Raw genomic sequence first — 19,536 nt, 5'->3', positions numbered from 1 at the left:
TGACCCTAAGATGGAATCAAATTCAACCTTACCAATCAATGAAAATATTGATGACGGATATTAGAGTGAGTCTTATGACTCTGATAAGTATGGTGAGCCTATCAGTGATAAGGATGAAATGGTTGATGATGTTACTAGGATGAGAAGTAAGTTCCCAGTGTATGGTCCCAATGCAAAAATCCCTTATATTGAGTTAGGTATGTTGTTTGAAACTTCAAAACAATTTAAATATGTTGTGTCTTTACTATCTATTATGACAAATAAAGGTATCATTTGGGCAAAGAATCATAAGAATTTTGTTCGAGGTAAGTGTGTTGCAAAATAATATCCTTGGGTAATTTATGCTGCATATGATAAAAAATTACAATCATTTCAAGTGAAGATTTACAATAACAATCATGAATGCAACAAGGTTTTCAAAAACCTGAGAATAAGTCAAGTTGTTTTGGCTAAGTTGTACATAAACAGATTTATGAATGATCTTTTTATTAAGAGAAGTGCAGGAATTAGCTAGGAAAGAGTTTGATATAAAGATGAATATTAGCATGATAAGAAGGGCTAAAAATGATGTGGTTGAAAAAGTCATTACTAATTATAAGGATGAGTTTGAACTTTTATGGGATTATGTTAATGTGATAAAAGAAACCAATAAAGGTAGCACAGTGAAAATGTAAGTTCATAGGCCTTTTTTTGGAGTGGTTTAGAGAATGGTTGTAGGTTTTTTTTGGGACTAAATGGTTGTTGGCTTAAAAGTTTGACAAAGGTTTAATTGCTATATGCTATTGGTAAAGATGAAAACAATCAAATGTTTCTAGTAACTTGGGCGTGGGTGAAAATGGAATACATAACTTTATAGAAATGGTTTATTAATTTATTAAAATAAAACTCGATATCTTTGGAAAATGGTATAAGGTGAATAATCATGACAGATTAATAAAAGATATATATTTATATGCTGATTTAAATTAAATTATGTGTTGAATACTTTAACTCATTATTAATTATTTTTAGATGTATTGAATTGTTGAAATCAAGTTAAATTATGTACTGAATATTTTAACTAATTAAATGGTGTAGGGACTTGATAATGCAATTGTAGAATTACTTTTAAATGCTAAACATAGATTTTATGCTAGGCATGTATATATTAATTGGGCTAAGAGGGGACATAGGGGTGAAGAGATGAAAAGAGATTTTTGGACAATTGCCAAGTCTTCAATAGTCAAACAATTTGAAAAAAAATATGAGAAAATTATAAGAAAAAAATGAGACCCATATGGGTGTAGATAAGTTAATTGTCTAGCATGATGGGCCAAACTAATGACAGAAGATAATGTGTTGCCCTTAGAGTTCAAAAAGATGCCAGGTAGGCCTAAAACTAGTAAAAAAAAATGATCATGATTAGCCCACGAAAAAGAAACCTAACAATTTAATAAATCTATCCAGGAAAGGCATAATAATGACATGTAAACTACGTCATCAACCAGACCATAACAAAAGATGCTGTCCTGTTGTAGGCAATTAGGTAATTTCATTCTATTTTATTTGTATTTATTATTATAAACAGTGTACTATCATGAAACCTCTTTTGTTAAAATGCCCTAACTCATCAATTCAACTTTATTATTTTGTCCATGACAGTAAGATTATCATGTGTTTAGATTTAAATATTAGAACATGGACCAAAGTGCATTAAATATTGTAGATTATATTGAAGTTGCATACGATCCAAGCAAATATGCTACTACTTCAGCTACTGTTTCTGGTGCTTTCACATCAACTTTTGCTTTTGTATCCAGATTTAGCTGCATATCTGCATCTACTCTAGCTAATATCAATGGTTTTCATCTATATAGACCCTAAATCCTATTTCAAATCTAGCTTCAACAAATCCACTTTCAATTTTGGTTTCAATAGAAGTTTCAAATCCAGTCAATGTCGTTGCTTTTGTTGCCATTGAAAATACAAAACTGAAGTCTAAAATGCCAACAAGATCTACTATAATATATTTTACAGATGAAGATGAGAGATTTTATAGGATAATTGGTGAAAAAATAAACCCCTTATCAAAGTCTAATTCTTCTATAACCACTGAGAATAAAGCAATTTCAGCAAATTGCATTAAAAGTTACAATGATAAACATACTGTTAGAGTTGCCACCAGAAGCAAAACAAAATCTTACAAGGTTACAGATTATATACAAACTTAAAAACAAAAAGAAAAATCTTAAATGTGAGTGATTCTTTACCAAATGTGTATATTTTTTATTTTATTTCTTAAAATATTACTTATTATAATTTGATAAATACTATTCAATAGCTTGGATTGAGAAGTGAAAGAGTGATAGTAGTTGGGACCAGCATAGGTAAGAGAAAGGTTGTTAAGGATGTAATTGGTACTTAAGAAAGTCAAATTCTTTCTTCTAAAAGAAATAAAGAAAAACAAAAAATCTGAGAAGTTGATATTTTGTTCTATTGATTGTTGCTGCTAGCTGTTGTTGTTAAGTATTTTGTTTCTTGTTAATGTTGTAAGAACACTTTCTATTTAGTCTTCTGTTGGCTAAATGTTTTTTGTACTAAATGTTGTGTAAAAACACTTTTTGTTGATATTCATCATATTGCTTTGTTATTAGATTACCTCTATTATTTTCTTTAGATTACTTTCTAGTTGCATATTGTAAGTTTAATATATTACACTAAACCATATTTTCACAGCCAATAACATAAAACAATAGAATTCATAGCTAAAAATATTAATCAATTGCCATTAATATAATAAGAGATTTAACAAACATTTACAGACCATCATAACAATCTTAACCCACTGTTAAGTATATAAGTTAAGTTTTCAGAATTTTTTTGGACATTGAAAAAGATTACACAAAATACAAGTATAAAAAAGAATGAGATAAGCCAAATTATTTTTCAATTGCTTTCTTTACCATGTCCACCACTAGTAATTTTATTGCTTTTTTTAAATTTTAACTTCAAAAAAGTAACTTCTCTCCTCAATTGCATATTCTCTGTGATAATATCAACTTCACCAACATTTTTCTTCTACTTTAAAACTTCATATTTCAAACTTTGAACATGACTGTATAAAAATTTTTCTCTTTTTTTTAGCTCCAAAATAATCTTTTTTGTTCTTTCAAAAATTTTAAAATCATGTCATAAATGAAATCCATAAACAGTGCCCTACAATTACACTAAAAAAAATCAGCAAATAAATTTTAGTAAAAACATCAAAGAAATACCAGTAAATTTATCAACCCACAATCACACCAAAAAATATCAAGAAATAAATATTAGCAAAAACACTAACGAAATACCTACAAAAGTATCAAAAAAATACCAATAAATTTATCAGATAATGTGAGCATCCATAAAATCTTATACCAAAATTGCTATTTGTTCATGAAGTCCACCTAGCTACCTTCATATTGTAGTAATAGAAAATGAGTTCTCCTTCAAAGTCCCATTCTATTGGGTAACTAGTTGAAATTAACTTATGCGTGTTTATATCATAAGACATTTTTTTAAAAATCCTACAATTTTAATATTTTAAAAAATAATTTTAAAGAAAATTAGAGCATGAGAAAAACCTTAAATTTATATCAATATTGAATTTACACTGCTAGATAAACTGATATTTGAAAAAGACATTGTGTTTAGATGTTATTTCAACAAAAAAATTTTCTCACTTTATAGTGAAAAATGAGAAAAAACGAAGAGAAAACCCTAAGCTGAAGCTAGCTTACATTATTACAAATAGAAAAGATAAAGAAAAGCACTAAAAAAAAAATAGAATAAGCTTATAAAAAATCAAAATCTTAGCTAGGCTGTCATTACACATGGATAAGTTAATTCCACATCATATTCCATGTTATGTTTATTTGTGATGGCTTTTACACATGGGCAATTTAACGAGTGTATCATGCACATCACTTTTACCATTGAAATAAATCTTACATTATTATAAATTGATAACGTTTTATCCTTATTTATATGAATTAAAACATTTGGTCCTAAATTGAGCAACCATCCAAACATTTGATCATGATTTAAGCATTTAGCCATTGAAATTCATAGTCTGTTTGTTTGAATTTTTAGGTTGTGGCATGTGTGAAATTATGGCTAAGGTAGTGATGAGTTAGGTTTGTGTGTTCTTCTTCTCTGGAGGTAGAAGAAGCCTTTGCCTTTTTATAGTTCAATTACTTGACAATGGTTTCCTAACCAAGTGTGATTAAGTCAGGCTCTTTTGAAACTTGTGGTGGGGTTATAGTTTATGGCATCTGCTTGAGAGCTTGTATTTGTTCTGTCAGGGCTTGAAATTATTTCATAGTCAGTCTTGCTTAGAGTTGAGCTAGGCAAACAGAATGCTGGCTAAAATGAGTTTCTGTTCCAGCCAGACGGTTGCCTTTCATTTTTTTAAGGTTTTTTTTTCTTGGTGGCATTATTTTATGGTCTGCTAATATGATATGTCCCTTGCTTACGAGCCAAACATTGGTGTCAAGCTCTGACTTGAGGGTATTCTTGTAAATGCAGAAGAAAATGATGATTAGAGGCAAAGGCAGAGGATTTTTTTATGTTTGTACTTTGATGCACAAGTCAATAAAGATCATATCAGCAAAAAAGTAAGAACGAGAAAAGAAATGAATGGGATAAACTAGCTCTATGATGCCTAAGTCTTCATATTTATAGGTAGCTGAGGGGGAATATAAGGGTATAATTAGGATGAGGCCGAGTTGAAATGGCACTGATCATGTTAGGTCGACCTGACATATTAGGTCTGTACAAATGATAAAGATCTCCTAATTGTTTACTAAAGGTTTTGAGAGAGAAAAAGATTATTGTATCCTTTTAACCGTCAAATGCCCCTATACAAATAGTGTAGATTATTTTAACTATGGTTATTTTGAGTTAGGTTTGAAGTAGAAATGTTGGGGTCTCAAATGCTTGACATACACTTCTCTGATAAATCGTAGAAAGGATATAGCCTCAGCATGGATTATGTGCGACTGTCTTTGTGCTTGGACAAGTTAGCTTTTGCATTTACCTAACTCTATTTGTTAGATATTGAACGTAAATCTTAAATTGATTGTTAGTTTCGTCAAAGTTCTTTGGATTGTGAAATAGTTATGATATGTATCATACAATAACTGACAATACTATGAAGTATTTGACTTTAGTTCATTGGATAGGACTAGGGGTTTAATCGATCGAGTTCGAGCCAGTACAGTATTGAGCTCGAGCTTGAGCTCGATTCGAAATTTGAGGCTCGAACTCGATCAAGTTTTATTTTTTTAGCTCGAGCTTAATTAAAGATAGAAATCAAGCTACTCAAACTTGAGCATGAGTTCGAGATATTTTATAAATTAAAATAATAAGAATGTATTTAAATATAAAAACGTGATTAGACTCGCAAGCTACTCGAGCTGGATATAAAAATGCTCAAACTCGGCTTAATCAATAAGTCAAGTTATTCGAGCTCAAGCTCGACTCGATAATAATCAAGTCGAATTCGAGTTTTATTCGAATCGAACCTGAATAACTTGCAGGTACTAATATATCATTTACACTCATAGATGGGACAACAAACATGTTTAAAGTATAGGCTTGGTGGTCAGAGTGGGGGAGATGAGCGGTTTATGCGATGGTCTTGGTCACCGGTAGGTTTGGTTAGGTTTTTGAAAGCCTAAGTTCATCCCATCATGCTTCAGGTTGGGATAAATGGGTCTTATTTTAAGATAAAAGTTACGCAGCGATATTAATTTTATTCAAATTTAAGATAAATTTGATTTTTTATTTTAATGGGATGAAGATTATTGGTAGTAAATTTTAAAGATAAAGATAAAAATAGATATATAGGTAGTATCTCTTGCTTTGTTGCCATTCAATAATAAAAGCAATTATAAACATTAAAGCATATTTGTACATATCTATTTTATTAATTTGAAAGAATTAAAATGAGTTGAGAATTTTGTAGCACAAATCAACAAATTCATAATCAAATTCTTTCAATACCTTTCAAATTTATAAGCTAGGTCTTTTAACTAATGGGTTGTGACAAAAGAAATTGTAAATTAAGGAGTATATTTATCAATAAATCATAAGAATTTAAATAAAATGATAAAAAAAATACTTACAAATCGATGAATTTTTTTTAGAAAAGCAAATCTAGATGAAAACTGAAGAACAAAAAAATGGGTAATTTTTTTTTTTAAGGTTTTCTTATGAAAACTTTGAAAGATCAACAACATTAAATAGATTGATAGAAAAATGATTAGATAAAGAAGAGGAAGAGATTTCATCATTTTTGGATTTAATGAATTAAACTTTTTAATTCCTTTTCATTCAATGAATGGATTAATTATGATAATGGGGTGAAGAAACCGATTATTACTAGAATTAAATATTTGCTGTTTTGAATATTCTCTTGGATAATTGTAGAGTTTTAATTTGCAAGTTGAAAGGTCAAACTGGTTTGTAGAGTTATACGGTTAAATAAATAGTAAGATTTGTATATATATTTAATAATATATATACCATATATATATTTATCTCGTACTCATATCATATATATTTTTATATATTTAATAAATTATTTTTTATGTAATAATATAAATTTTATTTTAGATTAATTATAACTAATATATTTGTATTTAAAATTATATATTTATAAAAAAAATTACATAAATATATAAGATAAAAATAAAAAATAAAAAAAAATAATTTTATTTTTTTAATTTTTAAAAAATTTATAAACATAAAAATTATTTATACTTATTAAATATTTACGAGAATAAAGATAAAAATAAATTTAAAATATCCATTAAATAAATATACATGTATATATATATATATACAATATAAAAAAAAACAAAAATAAAAATATAAAATACTCTACCATTCTATATCCTAGCCATTTACATTCCTATTTAGTCTCGGCAGCCCAAACTTATAGCAATCGTTGCTTAAACCTTTAATAAATTTTTTAAATAGGATCCTGAACTGGTAGTGCACATAATTATCTAGGGTTTCGTTAATCATTTTTTTGGATAAATGTTATTTTCAATCTATAATTTATGTGAAAACAAAATGCGCTAGCTTATAACACCTCCAAAAGTTCCGATGATAATTTTTTATATTTTGAATATTTAGAATTGAAAAATATTAAGCGGCACCAAATTTATAACCACTCAATGATTTAAATAAATGAAGAGCAATCAACTTAAAAAAAAAAATTAATCATCGATTTTAATATATTTAAGAGACGAGATTAAATCTTTTTTTTTTTTCATTTGTCTCTTTTATATTTGAGATTTATTGAAATAAATTATTTTAAAAATATAAATTTTTTTAATTTTATACTAATTAATATAATTTCATCATCTCTTAAATTTAAAATATAATTAAATTAAATTAATTCATTCAGCATTTCCTTACAAATCTCTAAACAACATTATTCTTTATATTAAAAAATAGCATGTTGAAATGGATTTAGTAAAATCTATTTATAGGTCGAGTTAGGTTGGATGCAGTCGTGATTGATCATCCCAAAGTTTTATTCAAAACTTAATTTGGAATATTGAGATCATAGGACTCGCAATATTTTAAAAATATACTAAGATTTTTAAAATATAAATTTTTATTATTTTTAAATATATTTTAAAATTAAAATTGAACAAAAAAAATAAATTTTATTAATAAAATAAATTTTGGGCAGCCTCCAAACTCCAATACTCAAGTTTAGGATTCAACTTGAGTCAAATTAAATTCATGAGTAGACGGATAACTTGATTCCTGAATAGGTCTATATTTATTTATTTTATCTATTTAATGTTATCGGTAGTTGTATTAAAAAATATTTTCAACATAAATTAATATTAAAATTAAAAGTTTTACTTTTCAAATAAAAAATGAAAATATTTATTTTTTATAATTTTCCAAACATATAAAAATATTACTAGTCTTCTATTTTGAGATTAAATATAGCCTTTTAATTTCTCCCAATAATATATATACTTTTTTTATAAAAAATAGAACTCCTAATTGGAGACCATTGGCTACTAATTACACCATAATTCTTCTCCCAAGCGGCCTTTGGCATGTTTTCCTGGTCCGTCTTTTATGAGTACTACAAGTACGATTAGGAGAGAGAGTTTTCGCTTTTTATATAAATATCACTTGCATGAGGCTGTTCCTTCCAGCTTATTCGTTTCTCTTTTCAGAAATTTGAATGGCTACCTCGCTTCCTTCCCAACTTCCCGTCCTCATTACCTTCCTCTTTCTTCTTCTTCTTTCACCTTCATGCTTTGCCGGTATTCTCCGGACTTGCCAGTTTGATGCCATCTATCAGCTCGGGGATTCCATTTCGGACACTGGAAATTTGATCCGAGAGGACCCTTTATCTCCGTTTGCTAGACCTCCCTACAGTGAAACCTTCTTCGGGAATGCAACAGGGAGATGCTCCAATGGCTTACTAATGATCGATTATCTAGGTAATTTCTTTTTTTTTTTTCCTTCTTCTTTTCGGCTCTGATTTGATATAAAACACTACATCCATCGTAATTGGTTTCTACATATGACATAAAAATTATAAACGTTTTGAAATAAGGTAAAGAATCAACAACGTGATCAACTGACAATGTTATTTAGAAAAGTAGATTTCCAGCTCAATGTGATTCTTCCCTTTTTTTAACTTTATTTGATTCTTCACTATGTTACTTTGTGAGGGGCACTGTCACATACAAACGTTACTTTCATGAAATTCAATTGCTCTTTACGTAGTTCCAGTTTTGCCAGTCTTTAGTTAGTGGAATGTGAAAAGAACATACTTCTATTTCTTGGTTGATCAGCTACTTGAGTAGCATAATTAAAAGCGTTTAACTTTCAAAAAAGTGACCCAAAAGGTTATGATATTTGCTTAATTTCCAGGACAATCACCTTAATAATTATGGTTGTCTATATGTCTCTAGCTATCTTTTTGCTAAAGATTGGAGCTCGAATGGAGGGCTCCCACCATACCGAAAAATGCGTTTTATGGTTGGACCCTAATCGACTCTCAAATTGACTGTAAAACTAGGATTTGTTGTTTATGTAATAAACGTAATTGCCTAGTATTTTGACAGCTCTATCTTCTGGAATCCGCTTCCTTGAGCCCTACCTAAACACGGATGCACTATTTACTCGTGGTCGTGGGGTGAATTTCGCGGTTGCTGGCTCTACTGCTTTGCCTGTGGAAATTCTAGCTGAGAATAAAGTTCTAGCTCCTGTTACTAACACTTCTCTTAGTAGGCAGCTTGACTGGATGTTTACCTATTTCAATGGTATATGCCACGATGATGAAGGTTAGCACCACTTTCACAATAATATGCAAATAATTGTCCTGATAAAAATATACATGTTTGGAACTAGTTGATTATTAATACTAACAATGATGCATTATACTTTTGTTCGATAGATTGTTTCAAGAAACTTAAAACAGCTCTTTTCATGGTTGGGGAGATCGGAGGGAATGATTATAATTATGCCTTGTTTCAAGGCAAATCTTTCGGGGAAGTTAGATCCATGACACCTATGGTTATTCAAGCCATAAAAGATGCTGTGACAGTAATTTTTTTTTTTTTGGAAAAGACAATGATCATCTATATATCTTTTCTCTCATCAACTTGTCTAATTATTTCAATACCAATCACACTTTCTTTTTGTCATAGAGAGTGGTTGGTTATGGCGCTACACGAGTGGTTGTCCCCGGAAATTTTCCTGTAGGTTGTTTGCCAATCTACCTCACAGGATTCCAATCCAATGATTCCAATGCTTATGACAAATATCATTGTCTCAAGGGCTTGAACAATCTGGCAATCCATCATAATAACCTTCTCAAACAAGCCATTGAAGAGTTGAGAAAAGAACTCAATGTGATCATTGTTTATGGTGACTACTACAATGCTTACCTGAAGCTTTTGAGCAGAGTTAAATTACTTGGTAGGTTTTTTTCAACCATTAATTAAATACATGAGAATTGATTCTACTAGAATTATCCTGATTTAGTAACGTATACTTCTGTTCTAATTGAGAACAGGTTTTGACACCAAATCAACACAAAAAGCATGCTGTGGGATTGGAGGTGATTACATCTTCAAACTTGACACAATGTGTGGAGCCCCTGGTGTGCAAGTATGTCCAAATCCTGATCAATATATAAGCTGGGATGGAGTTAATTTGACACAGAGAGCTTACAAGTTTATGACAGGATGGCTCATTCGTCACATCTATTCGAAACTTCAATGTGGAGCTTGAGTTAGCTTCTTTTGTTTTAGTATTAGTTAATATGTATGGTACATATTCAACCCAATTTCCAAATTTCTCAAGTGAGCTAAGATACCCAGAAGTCATATTGTCATTGCTTTTCCTTTCCTTTTTTTATTTAAAACATTTATAGAATTCAATATAATTAATAGTAATAGGACAAATCGTGTTGGATTGAACCATAAAAGTGATCATCAATTTTCTTTTTATTCTCAGACACTTAATTGATATAAAAAAAAAAAAAGGAAACCCAAATTAGTTACAAATCTTAAAATTTAGTACGTAAAAAAAATGAATAAAATAAATTTAACTTAACAAAGTAATAAATGGATAAAAATAATTAGTTACAAAAATTTTTAGTTGAAAATGATTATTAGAGTTTTATTTATTATAATACTTATTTTATTAAAATAAGTTATAATTATAAAATATATATTTATAAAAATAATTTTTAAGACAGAATATTATATGGTTCACATGTAAATTACACACTAAATAATTAAAATCATGTATAAGGCCTAAGTTTAGTCCATCAACCTTCAGGTTTTAGATTTATGCGCCTCACTCGAGCGCACACATGCAAAAAATGAGACTATAAGTCCCAACTTCACATTGTTCTGGGTTCAAACCCAGCTCATAAATGAAACAAAATCTTCTGCTACCATTGAATTTCTTGTATAATTTTTTTTAATAATATGGACATAACTATCTCTAAGTTTTGTTTAGATCTAATTTTCACCTTTACATTCCTATAAGTGCATTCTCACATATCTACGTGATGTGTTAGGGGTATTTTTTTTATCTAAAAGATAAACTTATGGTATTTTTTATATTTAAATTAATCTGATATATATAATATCACGTTAATTAGATTATTTCACTGTCTTATCTCTCAAATTCTTCACTTTTTGTTTATAAATAGAACCACCTAGATATTATCTATCTCATTTAATTTTTTTTATATTTTTTTATTTTATTCTCTTTTCGACTTCTGACTTGAACGTCGGATTACAAGGCAGTAAATACTCATTTCTTTTACTAATAACTACTCTCTTTTTTTTTTTTGTAATTTTACGATTTTAGCTCGAAACTAGATACAAACATGATGCATTCAAAATTTTATTCTTTGAGTGATTTTTTATATAGTTTAGCTTATCTATTTATATACACTAAGTGTTAAAACAAAACAAAATAAATTCTGTAACCTTGATAAACTCTAATGCAAATTTTTTTAATGATGAATTTTTTTAATTGATCAGCAAATTTTCCAAAATTTTCAACTGAGATGAATGCCCTGAAAAGTTAGGTGAATTGAGCAGGGCTTGATTTGCCTATATTTCATTTTGTTAAACTTTTTCCTTTTGATTTGTTTTTACAATTACTAGTCGTAATGAAAAGAAGAGCGCCAACTTTACTAGTGAACTGTAATATCCATGTCGTTATTCATTTATAACTGATAAAACAGTATAGGAAACCGAAATTATTAATCCATCCATATAATACAACGGAGGCTTTTTCCTTCAAGCAGTAATTCAAAAGCTTTGTTAATATCCTTGAAACTCACTTCATGCGATATGAATCCATCTAGATTAAGCTCCTGTGAAATAGAAAGAAAATTAACAGCAATTTGTCAACTTATTTATAAACACAGCAAGAAATTTAGAGGCTAAAGCATGAATTTTAACCTTGTGTAGATATTTTTCAGCGAGGAGGGGAACGTCAGATTTGGGTTTAAATCCTCCAAAGAAAGAGCCAGTAACACTTCTGCCTCTTAAAAGAAAATATGTGTTCAGAGCTAATGGTGTGCCATGCATCTCCACTCCCAATATCACTGTCTTGCCCCAGCCCTTATTTTCACCAAACCAACCAAGAAAATTAGCTCTTTGAAGAGAAAAGAATATTTAACAGGGTTGACTTTAACGTTAAGATTTACCAGTACCTGTCTGTTACTATTGAAAGCATCTTCCATCACTGAAGCCAATCCAATGCACTCAAAGCAATAGTCAGCTCCCCCATCCGTTATTTCCTTGATCACCTGGACATTTATAACAATTCAGGTTTTCTTGTAAACAACTTTTTTTAATTGAATTTAAGTGTTTGGTAATTGGAAACCATCAGGATTTGGTTGTTGAATAAAAGGAATTCTTGTTCAAGTGTTTGGTATGACACATAGTACTAATAGTTTGGCCACTAACCTCGCTGACATTTTTCTCTCCACAGGTTGAGGGGTTGATAAAATCAGTGACTCCAAATTTTTTCCCTGTGACAGAAAAAAGACACTTTCAACAGAAAATGTTGATGCATTTATACTACTTTTGGAACATCATTAAGAAGAATTGTATGATCGATAGATAGCTCTGCTTACCTATTTCAAATTTTTCCGGATTCAAATCTACACCTATGATCTTCGAAGCTCCGCGTAATCTTGCTCCCTCTGCAACCTGATTTGAAAAAAATTTCTGAGTGATTTAGTGTTGCACATTGACATAAATCAAAGAAATACATTGTCCTGGAGGCATTTTCTCGAGGAAATTTGCTAGCATAGAAATAAGCAGATCATGGTTTGGGCAAGGATTGAACAGGAAGAGTGGCACGCAGCCTATAGTCTAATTGGATTTGTACGAGTACCGCAAGTCCAACAGTTCCTAGCCCAAAAATGGCGACTGTGGAGCCCTCTTCAATATCTGCCACCTTCCATGCTGCTCCTATCCCTGCAAACCACAGTATTAAACGAGAAAAAGAAATCAGACGTTTGCGCCAATGTCAGTCAGTATTAATTACTGTTCTTGAAGATGAAGAGACCCAAACAACGATTATAAGTCTTTTTTGGCAGATATTTGTCCTTTTTCATTCTACTTGTGAAGGGATTGGACTATCATTGGCCACTGGCCACTGGCCACCTATATCAACCTGGTGGATCTCTTTGTCGAAAAGAAAAGAAAAAATAGGGGCTAGCTCTTTAGGCTTTTCCTTCTTCACTCTAGAGAGAGAAAAAAAATTTCATATTTGAGTTTGGTATATTGAAAATTGACAGGTTGCGTCTAATATAGGGCAGGCACTAAGAGGAAAAGGGCCAGAAAATTCAGTATTGAAGTAGCATTCAGAATTCTAATGATCAAGGTCGTTGAAATTTTTATTTTTCAATGAAAACAGAAACTTTTACTGAATGTTAAATTGATAGATATACGGGCATACCAATATACAAATAATACAATACAATCCTGACGCCCTTAATTAAACAAAGAAGCCTTATTATTGTTTGTTTTCATATCATTGACTTTTTTTGCCCGTGTTAACTTACCAGTTGATACTCCACAGCTAAGCAGGCAGGCTTTATCAACTGCAATTTTCGATGAGATCTTGACAACATGAGCCACATCCACCACTGTATACTCAGAGAAGCTGGACACAGACAAGAAATGGTGCAAAACCTCCCCATTCATCCCCTTGAATCTACTTGTCGCATCCCTTGGCATGTCAGGGTTCAATCTATTACCAAATACTGAGCAACCATTGCCCTTTTGGGACTTGCAGTCCCTGCATTCTCTGCAATTTGGATGAAACACTGGCAGCACCAAATCTCCTTCCTGCACTTCTTCCACATGCTCCCCTACACTCTCAACAACACTTGAACGCCACCAAAAAAAAGGAGAATTACAATCACATCCTTAATATTAAAAAAAATGGCAATGATTTAACTCAGACAAGAGCAGGTAGGATGTGGTTGAATTACCCGACAGCTTCATGCCCAAAAATTGTGGGAAAAATCGCAAATGGTCCCTAGAGGAAAACATTGTATTAATCTTTTTTTGTCTAACATACAGAGAAAAGTGAAAGATTTAGAATGAAAAATAGAGTGGAATTACATTGGACTTTTTCCAGAAGGTGATATCGGAATGGCAAAGAGAAGTGCAGAGAATCTTGATCCGGACCTCCCAAGCTTTAGGTGGCTCAACTTGAATTTCCTCTATAGCGAGTGGTTCTCCTGGATTTCTGCTGACAGCAGCTGTTCATATCATGAAAGCATGAAAAATATGAGACAAGGCAAAGAAAAAACAGAGAATCCAGTGATAAAAGACCAATAAACGAAAGAATCTAAAATGATGACCATTATTTAAAGAAGAATAGCAAAAGAACCTTTGCATCTTATAGCTTTCCCAGCAGTCACCAACCTGTTTTGGTTTTGTTGCATATCTTCTTTTTTGAACTATGATCAAGAGAGAGGGGGGAGTTTTCTTGGCTTATTTATCTGCTCTTCTGATCCTTTGCTTCAATTTTTTGGGGTTAGTGCTCAAATATTAATAGTAATAGTACATGAGAAACTAGCCATTTTTGGTGGTTAAAATTTTGTTCCATTTCTTCTGCAAATTCCACTGAGAAATGAGAAAACTTTTGACAAATAATAATAATTGATAGGTTCTCTGTTGGTCCATCCTTGTCTGATTCCTACTTTTAACATCCACCAACTATCCACTTGAAGGGTCAAACAACAATAAATGTACTAAAATTATTGCTCCAGATTTTTTCCTTGTTCTCATATAGCTGATAGCGGTGATGCTTATACATATTTCTATAATAGGCATGATTTCAATGGCACATGACTCAACTGTTCACGAGAGCTGGTGCTAGGCGTGGAAAAAGTCTTGCCTTGTCGTCAGCTACATCTGAAACATTGCAAGTGGAGCACCAAATCTCTTACATGGAAAGAGAAGCTCATGATGCACTGACTCTCGGCATTTTGAGCAAATCACAGGCTTTAATTACCAATAACTTGTCGAATATAAATTATAAACAAGACTTTACAACTCCCCTTCTAAAACGTCTTCTTTGATGTAAACTTTCCCAAAGAAAAATATAATTGGAAGAAGCTGACCGGGGTGAAGATGTTATATTTCCTATGAATTTGGTTGGGAAGCCAAGCTGCACCAATCATCTTCCGAAGAATCTGAAAATATACAAATCAGTCTAACTATATCAACAATTTCTTACTTTCTTCATGTACAAATAAAACTAATATCTTCAAATTTGAAAGATGATGTCCTTAAATCACATTCATTGACATTTGTTAGTAAAAGCAGGTTGTCTATCTTTTTCATACCTTAGGAGCAGTGGCAAAGCTCTTGATTGATTAACTGATACAAGTGAACTAAGAAGCATATTATTTATAATTTTTTTATTATAATATTATAATTATTAAATTATAACAAAAATTATGTTCAAATTTATCATTTATAAATATAAATTATATATAAAATTTTGATAAATCTCACAAATTTTAAATTATAATTAATTAATCATGTTACAATTGTTTCAAGTAGAATATTCCCAATGAACTATGCTCAGATGCTTCATAAAACCGCACTGACAAACCCAAGTGAACCAAAAAAGGGCGGAAATTGCGTTGGGTGGAAGAGGATCCAAAAAGGGAGGGCTTGCTCAATTATTAAAATTATATACATTGGTCGACTGAACTTGGGATTTATTGATATGATATTAAAGATGACATTTGAAGATTGTAGATTCAATAAAATTTATTGGTATAATATTTTTTTAATTAAATAAATATAAGATAAATATAAGGATAAAATATTTAAAGGGAGATTAAAAATTAAAATAAATTATTGCTAATTAATATAGAATTACATATCCAAAATAACTAATATTATTTATTTTATATGAATACGAAATGCATATGCGGATTTACATGCATACACATTTACTCAAGTGAGATCCACACGTAAAAGTTTTGTATAAATATATTTTTTTTTCTAATTTCATTTTTGTTTAGAAAGAAAGAAAGAAAGTAGTAAAAGAACAAAAAATTAACGATTAAGTACAAAATAACAGAGAATGATACATAACATCATATCTTTACGTTAGCAGCAAAGCAGTGGGATTTTTCTTAATCTTGAGTCTTAATCATATTGTAAAAAATATATCCATTAAATATTTTAATAAATCATCATTTTGGACTAATTCAACATCTTCCAACCAACAAAAAAAATGCAAAAATCATGTATATAAGATATAAAAAAGAAAAACAAATATGTCAAAACATGTGAAGAAATGGTCTTAAATTAGGATAATCATATGATATGTTGTCATTTGAACAGTTCATCAATCTGTTTTGTTGCTTTGTTTTTCAAACATTGATATAAATTTCGTTAACATGGGATTTTCGTATATTATTTTTATCATAAATGGTTTTTGGAGATCTCAACTCAATTCTCACCCTACATAAAATAATAATTATTGTAACTTGTAAGATTTAAGAAGCGTGACGAGTAGGGGTGTAATCGAGTCAAATCGAGTCAATACAGTGAGAAGTTCGAACTCGAAGTCGACTCCCAACTCGTGACTTGATACTTGATTCGAACTCGATCGAGTTTTATTTTCTTAGCTCGAGTTCGATTCGTGATCGAATTCGAGTTATTTGAACTCGTTCGATTAAGCTCGAAAATATGTAAAAATAAGTTCGATTCTTATACTTCGACAAGAACTTAATTATTTGTACTCGAGTTCGAGCTCGAGTTTGAATTCAATATATTTTATTAATTAAAATAATAAAAAAATTTAAATATAAAAGTTCGATTAGACTTACGAATTATTCGAGCTAAGTCTAAGAATATTCGAACTCGATTCGATCGATGAGTTCAGCTATTTGAGCTCGAGTTCGACTCGATAATAATCGAACCGAATTTGAGTTTTATTCAAATCGAACCTGAATAACTTATAAATACTAATGTATCATTTACAAATCTAATGATGGGTGGCTTGAGTGCTTACACTTTTCTTTTCACACTTCCTCTGTCGTTTAGGAGCCCACATGGCCCAACAGTGGCCGGTGAAGAGATTAGTCTAGCTTCATCCCTTCTAAGTAAGTAGAAAAAATACATCATCCGGTGTCCATGAAAATTTTAAATATATATTATTAATATTTTTAAATTTTAGTTATAAAATATAAATAAATAAAATTTTCATTAATAAATAATTTATTAATAGAATTGTATATCCTTTAATACTATGAAAAATAAGTAAGTTATTATAAAATATAAATAAGTTAAAGAGTTGACATATTGCTCTTTAAAGCATAATTAAAAAATAAAAATTAATATGATAAAACACACATAATAAACTTTAAATATTTGTAAAATTTATAAAATTTATTATATATCAATAATAATACAAATACATATATCTATAGATAAAATAGAAAACGACTGTTCAACGTTGAAGAGAAATGGACTAACGAGTGACAAGTTAAAAAATTGGTTAGAAATGATAATGCAGCATATATTTATTATTTTTTAGATATTTGTATACAAATTTATTTAATTTTTTTATTATTCAAATTCATTCAATTATTCATTTAAATTTAATATTATTATCAAAATTAGTATCCAATTAAATAAATATTATCCGTTAAATATTTAAATTTGTTAAATATTTATTTGCTTAAATTTTTAGTCAAAATATAAATAAATTAGCTTTTTTAACTCGTGCAACGCATGAGATTTTTTTTATAATTTTAAATTTATTTTTTAATTATTGATCTACTTTATAATTATATATTTATAAATGTTAAGTTACAATTAAATAATAATTTATATATAATATATTATAAATGATACTATTCATCTAAAATAAGTCTAAATTTTTATCAATTTTCAAGAATTATAAAAATCCTTTATTTTTCATAAAAAATATATTTTTTAATTTATTTGCTAAATACTAAAAATTTTGCTACAGCTTTTTTCTTGTTTGATAAAAAATCAAAAATCAATATTTAAATAGTTAAAATTAATAATTATTTTTATCATAATGTTGATTAGGTGTATATATATATATATTTGATTGAACAATAAATCACAATTATTAATTTGATCATAACCATTTTTTTTATTAGTTTTTATTTTTTACACGTAGTTATTACACAAATATATTAGGCTAATAATTATTTTATATATGTCAACAAAATAAAGTTATTTTTTAGATAAAATGAAAACAATGATTCTTTATGTTATATTTAAAAACTTTTTTTCAATATTTTTTTTATTTTTAATCATTTTTAATATAATTGATAGTATTTTTTGTGGGTTAGATATGATAGGGATCATCATTCTTCTCATACCATCCATTCTAGACAAATAAATTCAATAATAAAAGGTATAGCAAAAGGAAATAGAGAATATAAATTTACATATTAATTTGTCAAGATTAAAGATATACAATAATAAGAGCAAATATGTTAATAAATTAATAGAGAATAAAAACATTGAAGGAATGTATAAAACAAAAATATATATAATACAAAAAGTTAATTATAATCAATCTAAGCAAAATTTTTAAAAAAAAGTTATAGACTGAGGAAAAACAAATAAATTAACCAAATATATAATATAAAAATATTTGAATTAAAATATTAATAAAACATTATATTTGTTTTCAAAGTAAAAAAATATTTTTATCTAACTTTTTTTTCAACACTCAAATATTTCATATTTTTATATAAAAATGTCAGCTCGTATTACTTTAAAAGTACATGCTTTATAGTCAATAATTTATTAACTTATCTAAAATTATTAAATTTAAATAATCTATTAAATAATTTTCAATCTTTTATAGATTTTGATTTTAATTTAAATAATTATCTAAAAATATTAAATTTAAATAATTTATTAAATAAAATTATTTGACAAAAAATAATATTTTATTAAGTATATATATTTTGAATTGTCATTAAATTAAAAATAGATAAATTATGATTCAATATATTTGAATTCAAATTTTATGTAAAAATTTAAATCTCAAATAGATTTTGATTTCAATTTAAAAAATTATCCAAAATATTCAATTTAAATAATTTGTTAAAAAAATTTATTTGATAAATAAAATAATATAAGTATTATCATGTGTCATTAAAAGAGATTATTCACCTAGGCATTCACATAAGTAATTTTTATCATATAATATTGTATATTGTAATATAATATATATTAGATAATAATTAAATTTAAAATTTAAGTTTTATTTTTAATTAATAACAAATAAAAATTATTTGTTAAATTTTGAACCTTCACATAAGTATAAAAATTTTATATATTTTGTACATATAAACAGATAATTGATTCTGATATCTAATATTATCCAATATAAAGTTTCAATGATCAAATATCGGATAAATAAAAAATACTATCAATAATCTATTTGAATTCATCACAAAAA

The 19,536-nt window shown here is 28.6% G+C and overlaps 2 protein-coding genes across 2 annotated transcripts; one reads left to right on the top strand and one right to left on the bottom strand.

Moving 5' to 3' along the window:
* Nucleotides 1-8,206: 8,206 nt before the first annotated feature.
* Nucleotides 8,207-10,466, top strand: LOC111315126 (GDSL esterase/lipase At5g03980-like). Its single transcript, XM_022916722.2, has 5 exons — nucleotides 8,207-8,501; nucleotides 9,132-9,350; nucleotides 9,464-9,612; nucleotides 9,717-9,987; nucleotides 10,085-10,466. Exons 1-5 carry the CDS (start codon nucleotides 8,240-8,242, stop codon nucleotides 10,300-10,302), a joined length of 1,119 nt encoding a protein of 372 aa, XP_022772457.2. The 5' UTR covers nucleotides 8,207-8,239; the 3' UTR covers nucleotides 10,303-10,466.
* A 1,158-nt stretch (nucleotides 10,467-11,624) lies between these two features.
* LOC111314939 (alcohol dehydrogenase-like 2) lies at nucleotides 11,625-14,632 on the bottom strand. The gene is made up of 10 exons (XM_022916559.2): nucleotides 14,449-14,632; nucleotides 14,178-14,317; nucleotides 14,045-14,091; nucleotides 13,613-13,938; nucleotides 12,940-13,022; nucleotides 12,677-12,752; nucleotides 12,507-12,571; nucleotides 12,251-12,346; nucleotides 11,997-12,158; nucleotides 11,625-11,908 (listed from the first exon to the last, which is right to left on the bottom strand). Exons 1-10 carry the CDS (start codon nucleotides 14,501-14,503, stop codon nucleotides 11,795-11,797), a joined length of 1,164 nt encoding a protein of 387 aa, XP_022772294.2. The 5' UTR covers nucleotides 14,504-14,632; the 3' UTR covers nucleotides 11,625-11,794.
* Nucleotides 14,633-19,536: the final 4,904 nt, after the last annotated feature.

Source organism: Durio zibethinus, chromosome 20, assembly GCF_047325235.1.
Source record: "Durio zibethinus cultivar Kanyao isolate XHJ-2024 chromosome 20, ASM4732523v1, whole genome shotgun sequence".
NCBI classification, from domain to species: domain Eukaryota; kingdom Viridiplantae; phylum Streptophyta; class Magnoliopsida; order Malvales; family Malvaceae; genus Durio; species Durio zibethinus.
Note: the sequence above shows the minus strand (reverse complement) of the source record. Positions and strands in the feature narration are given on the sequence as shown.

What these genes read in the sequence shown, in the direction of transcription:
- LOC111315126 (XM_022916722.2), top strand. Translation starts at nt 8,240, where the DNA reads ATGGCTACCTCGCTTCCTTCCCAACTTCCCGTCCTCATTACCTTCCTC. An exon ending in ACTAATGATCGATTATCTAG is followed by an intron (nt 8,502 to 9,131) that starts GTAATTTCTTTT and finishes GTATTTTGACAG; the next exon opens with CTCTATCTTCTGGAATCCGC. An exon ending in GAGCAGAGTTAAATTACTTG is followed by an intron (nt 9,988 to 10,084) that starts GTAGGTTTTTTT and finishes AATTGAGAACAG; the next exon opens with GTTTTGACACCAAATCAACA.
- LOC111314939 (XM_022916559.2), bottom strand. Translation starts at nt 14,503, where the DNA reads ATGCAACAAAACCAAAACAGGTTGGTGACTGCTGGGAAAGCTATAAGA. An exon ending in GAAAGCTATAAGATGCAAAG is followed by an intron (nt 14,318 to 14,448) that starts GTTCTTTTGCTA and finishes TGATATGAACAG; the next exon opens with CTGCTGTCAGCAGAAATCCA. An exon ending in CTTTCAATAGTAACAGACAG is followed by an intron (nt 12,159 to 12,250) that starts GTACTGGTAAAT and finishes GGTGAAAATAAG; the next exon opens with GGCTGGGGCAAGACAGTGAT.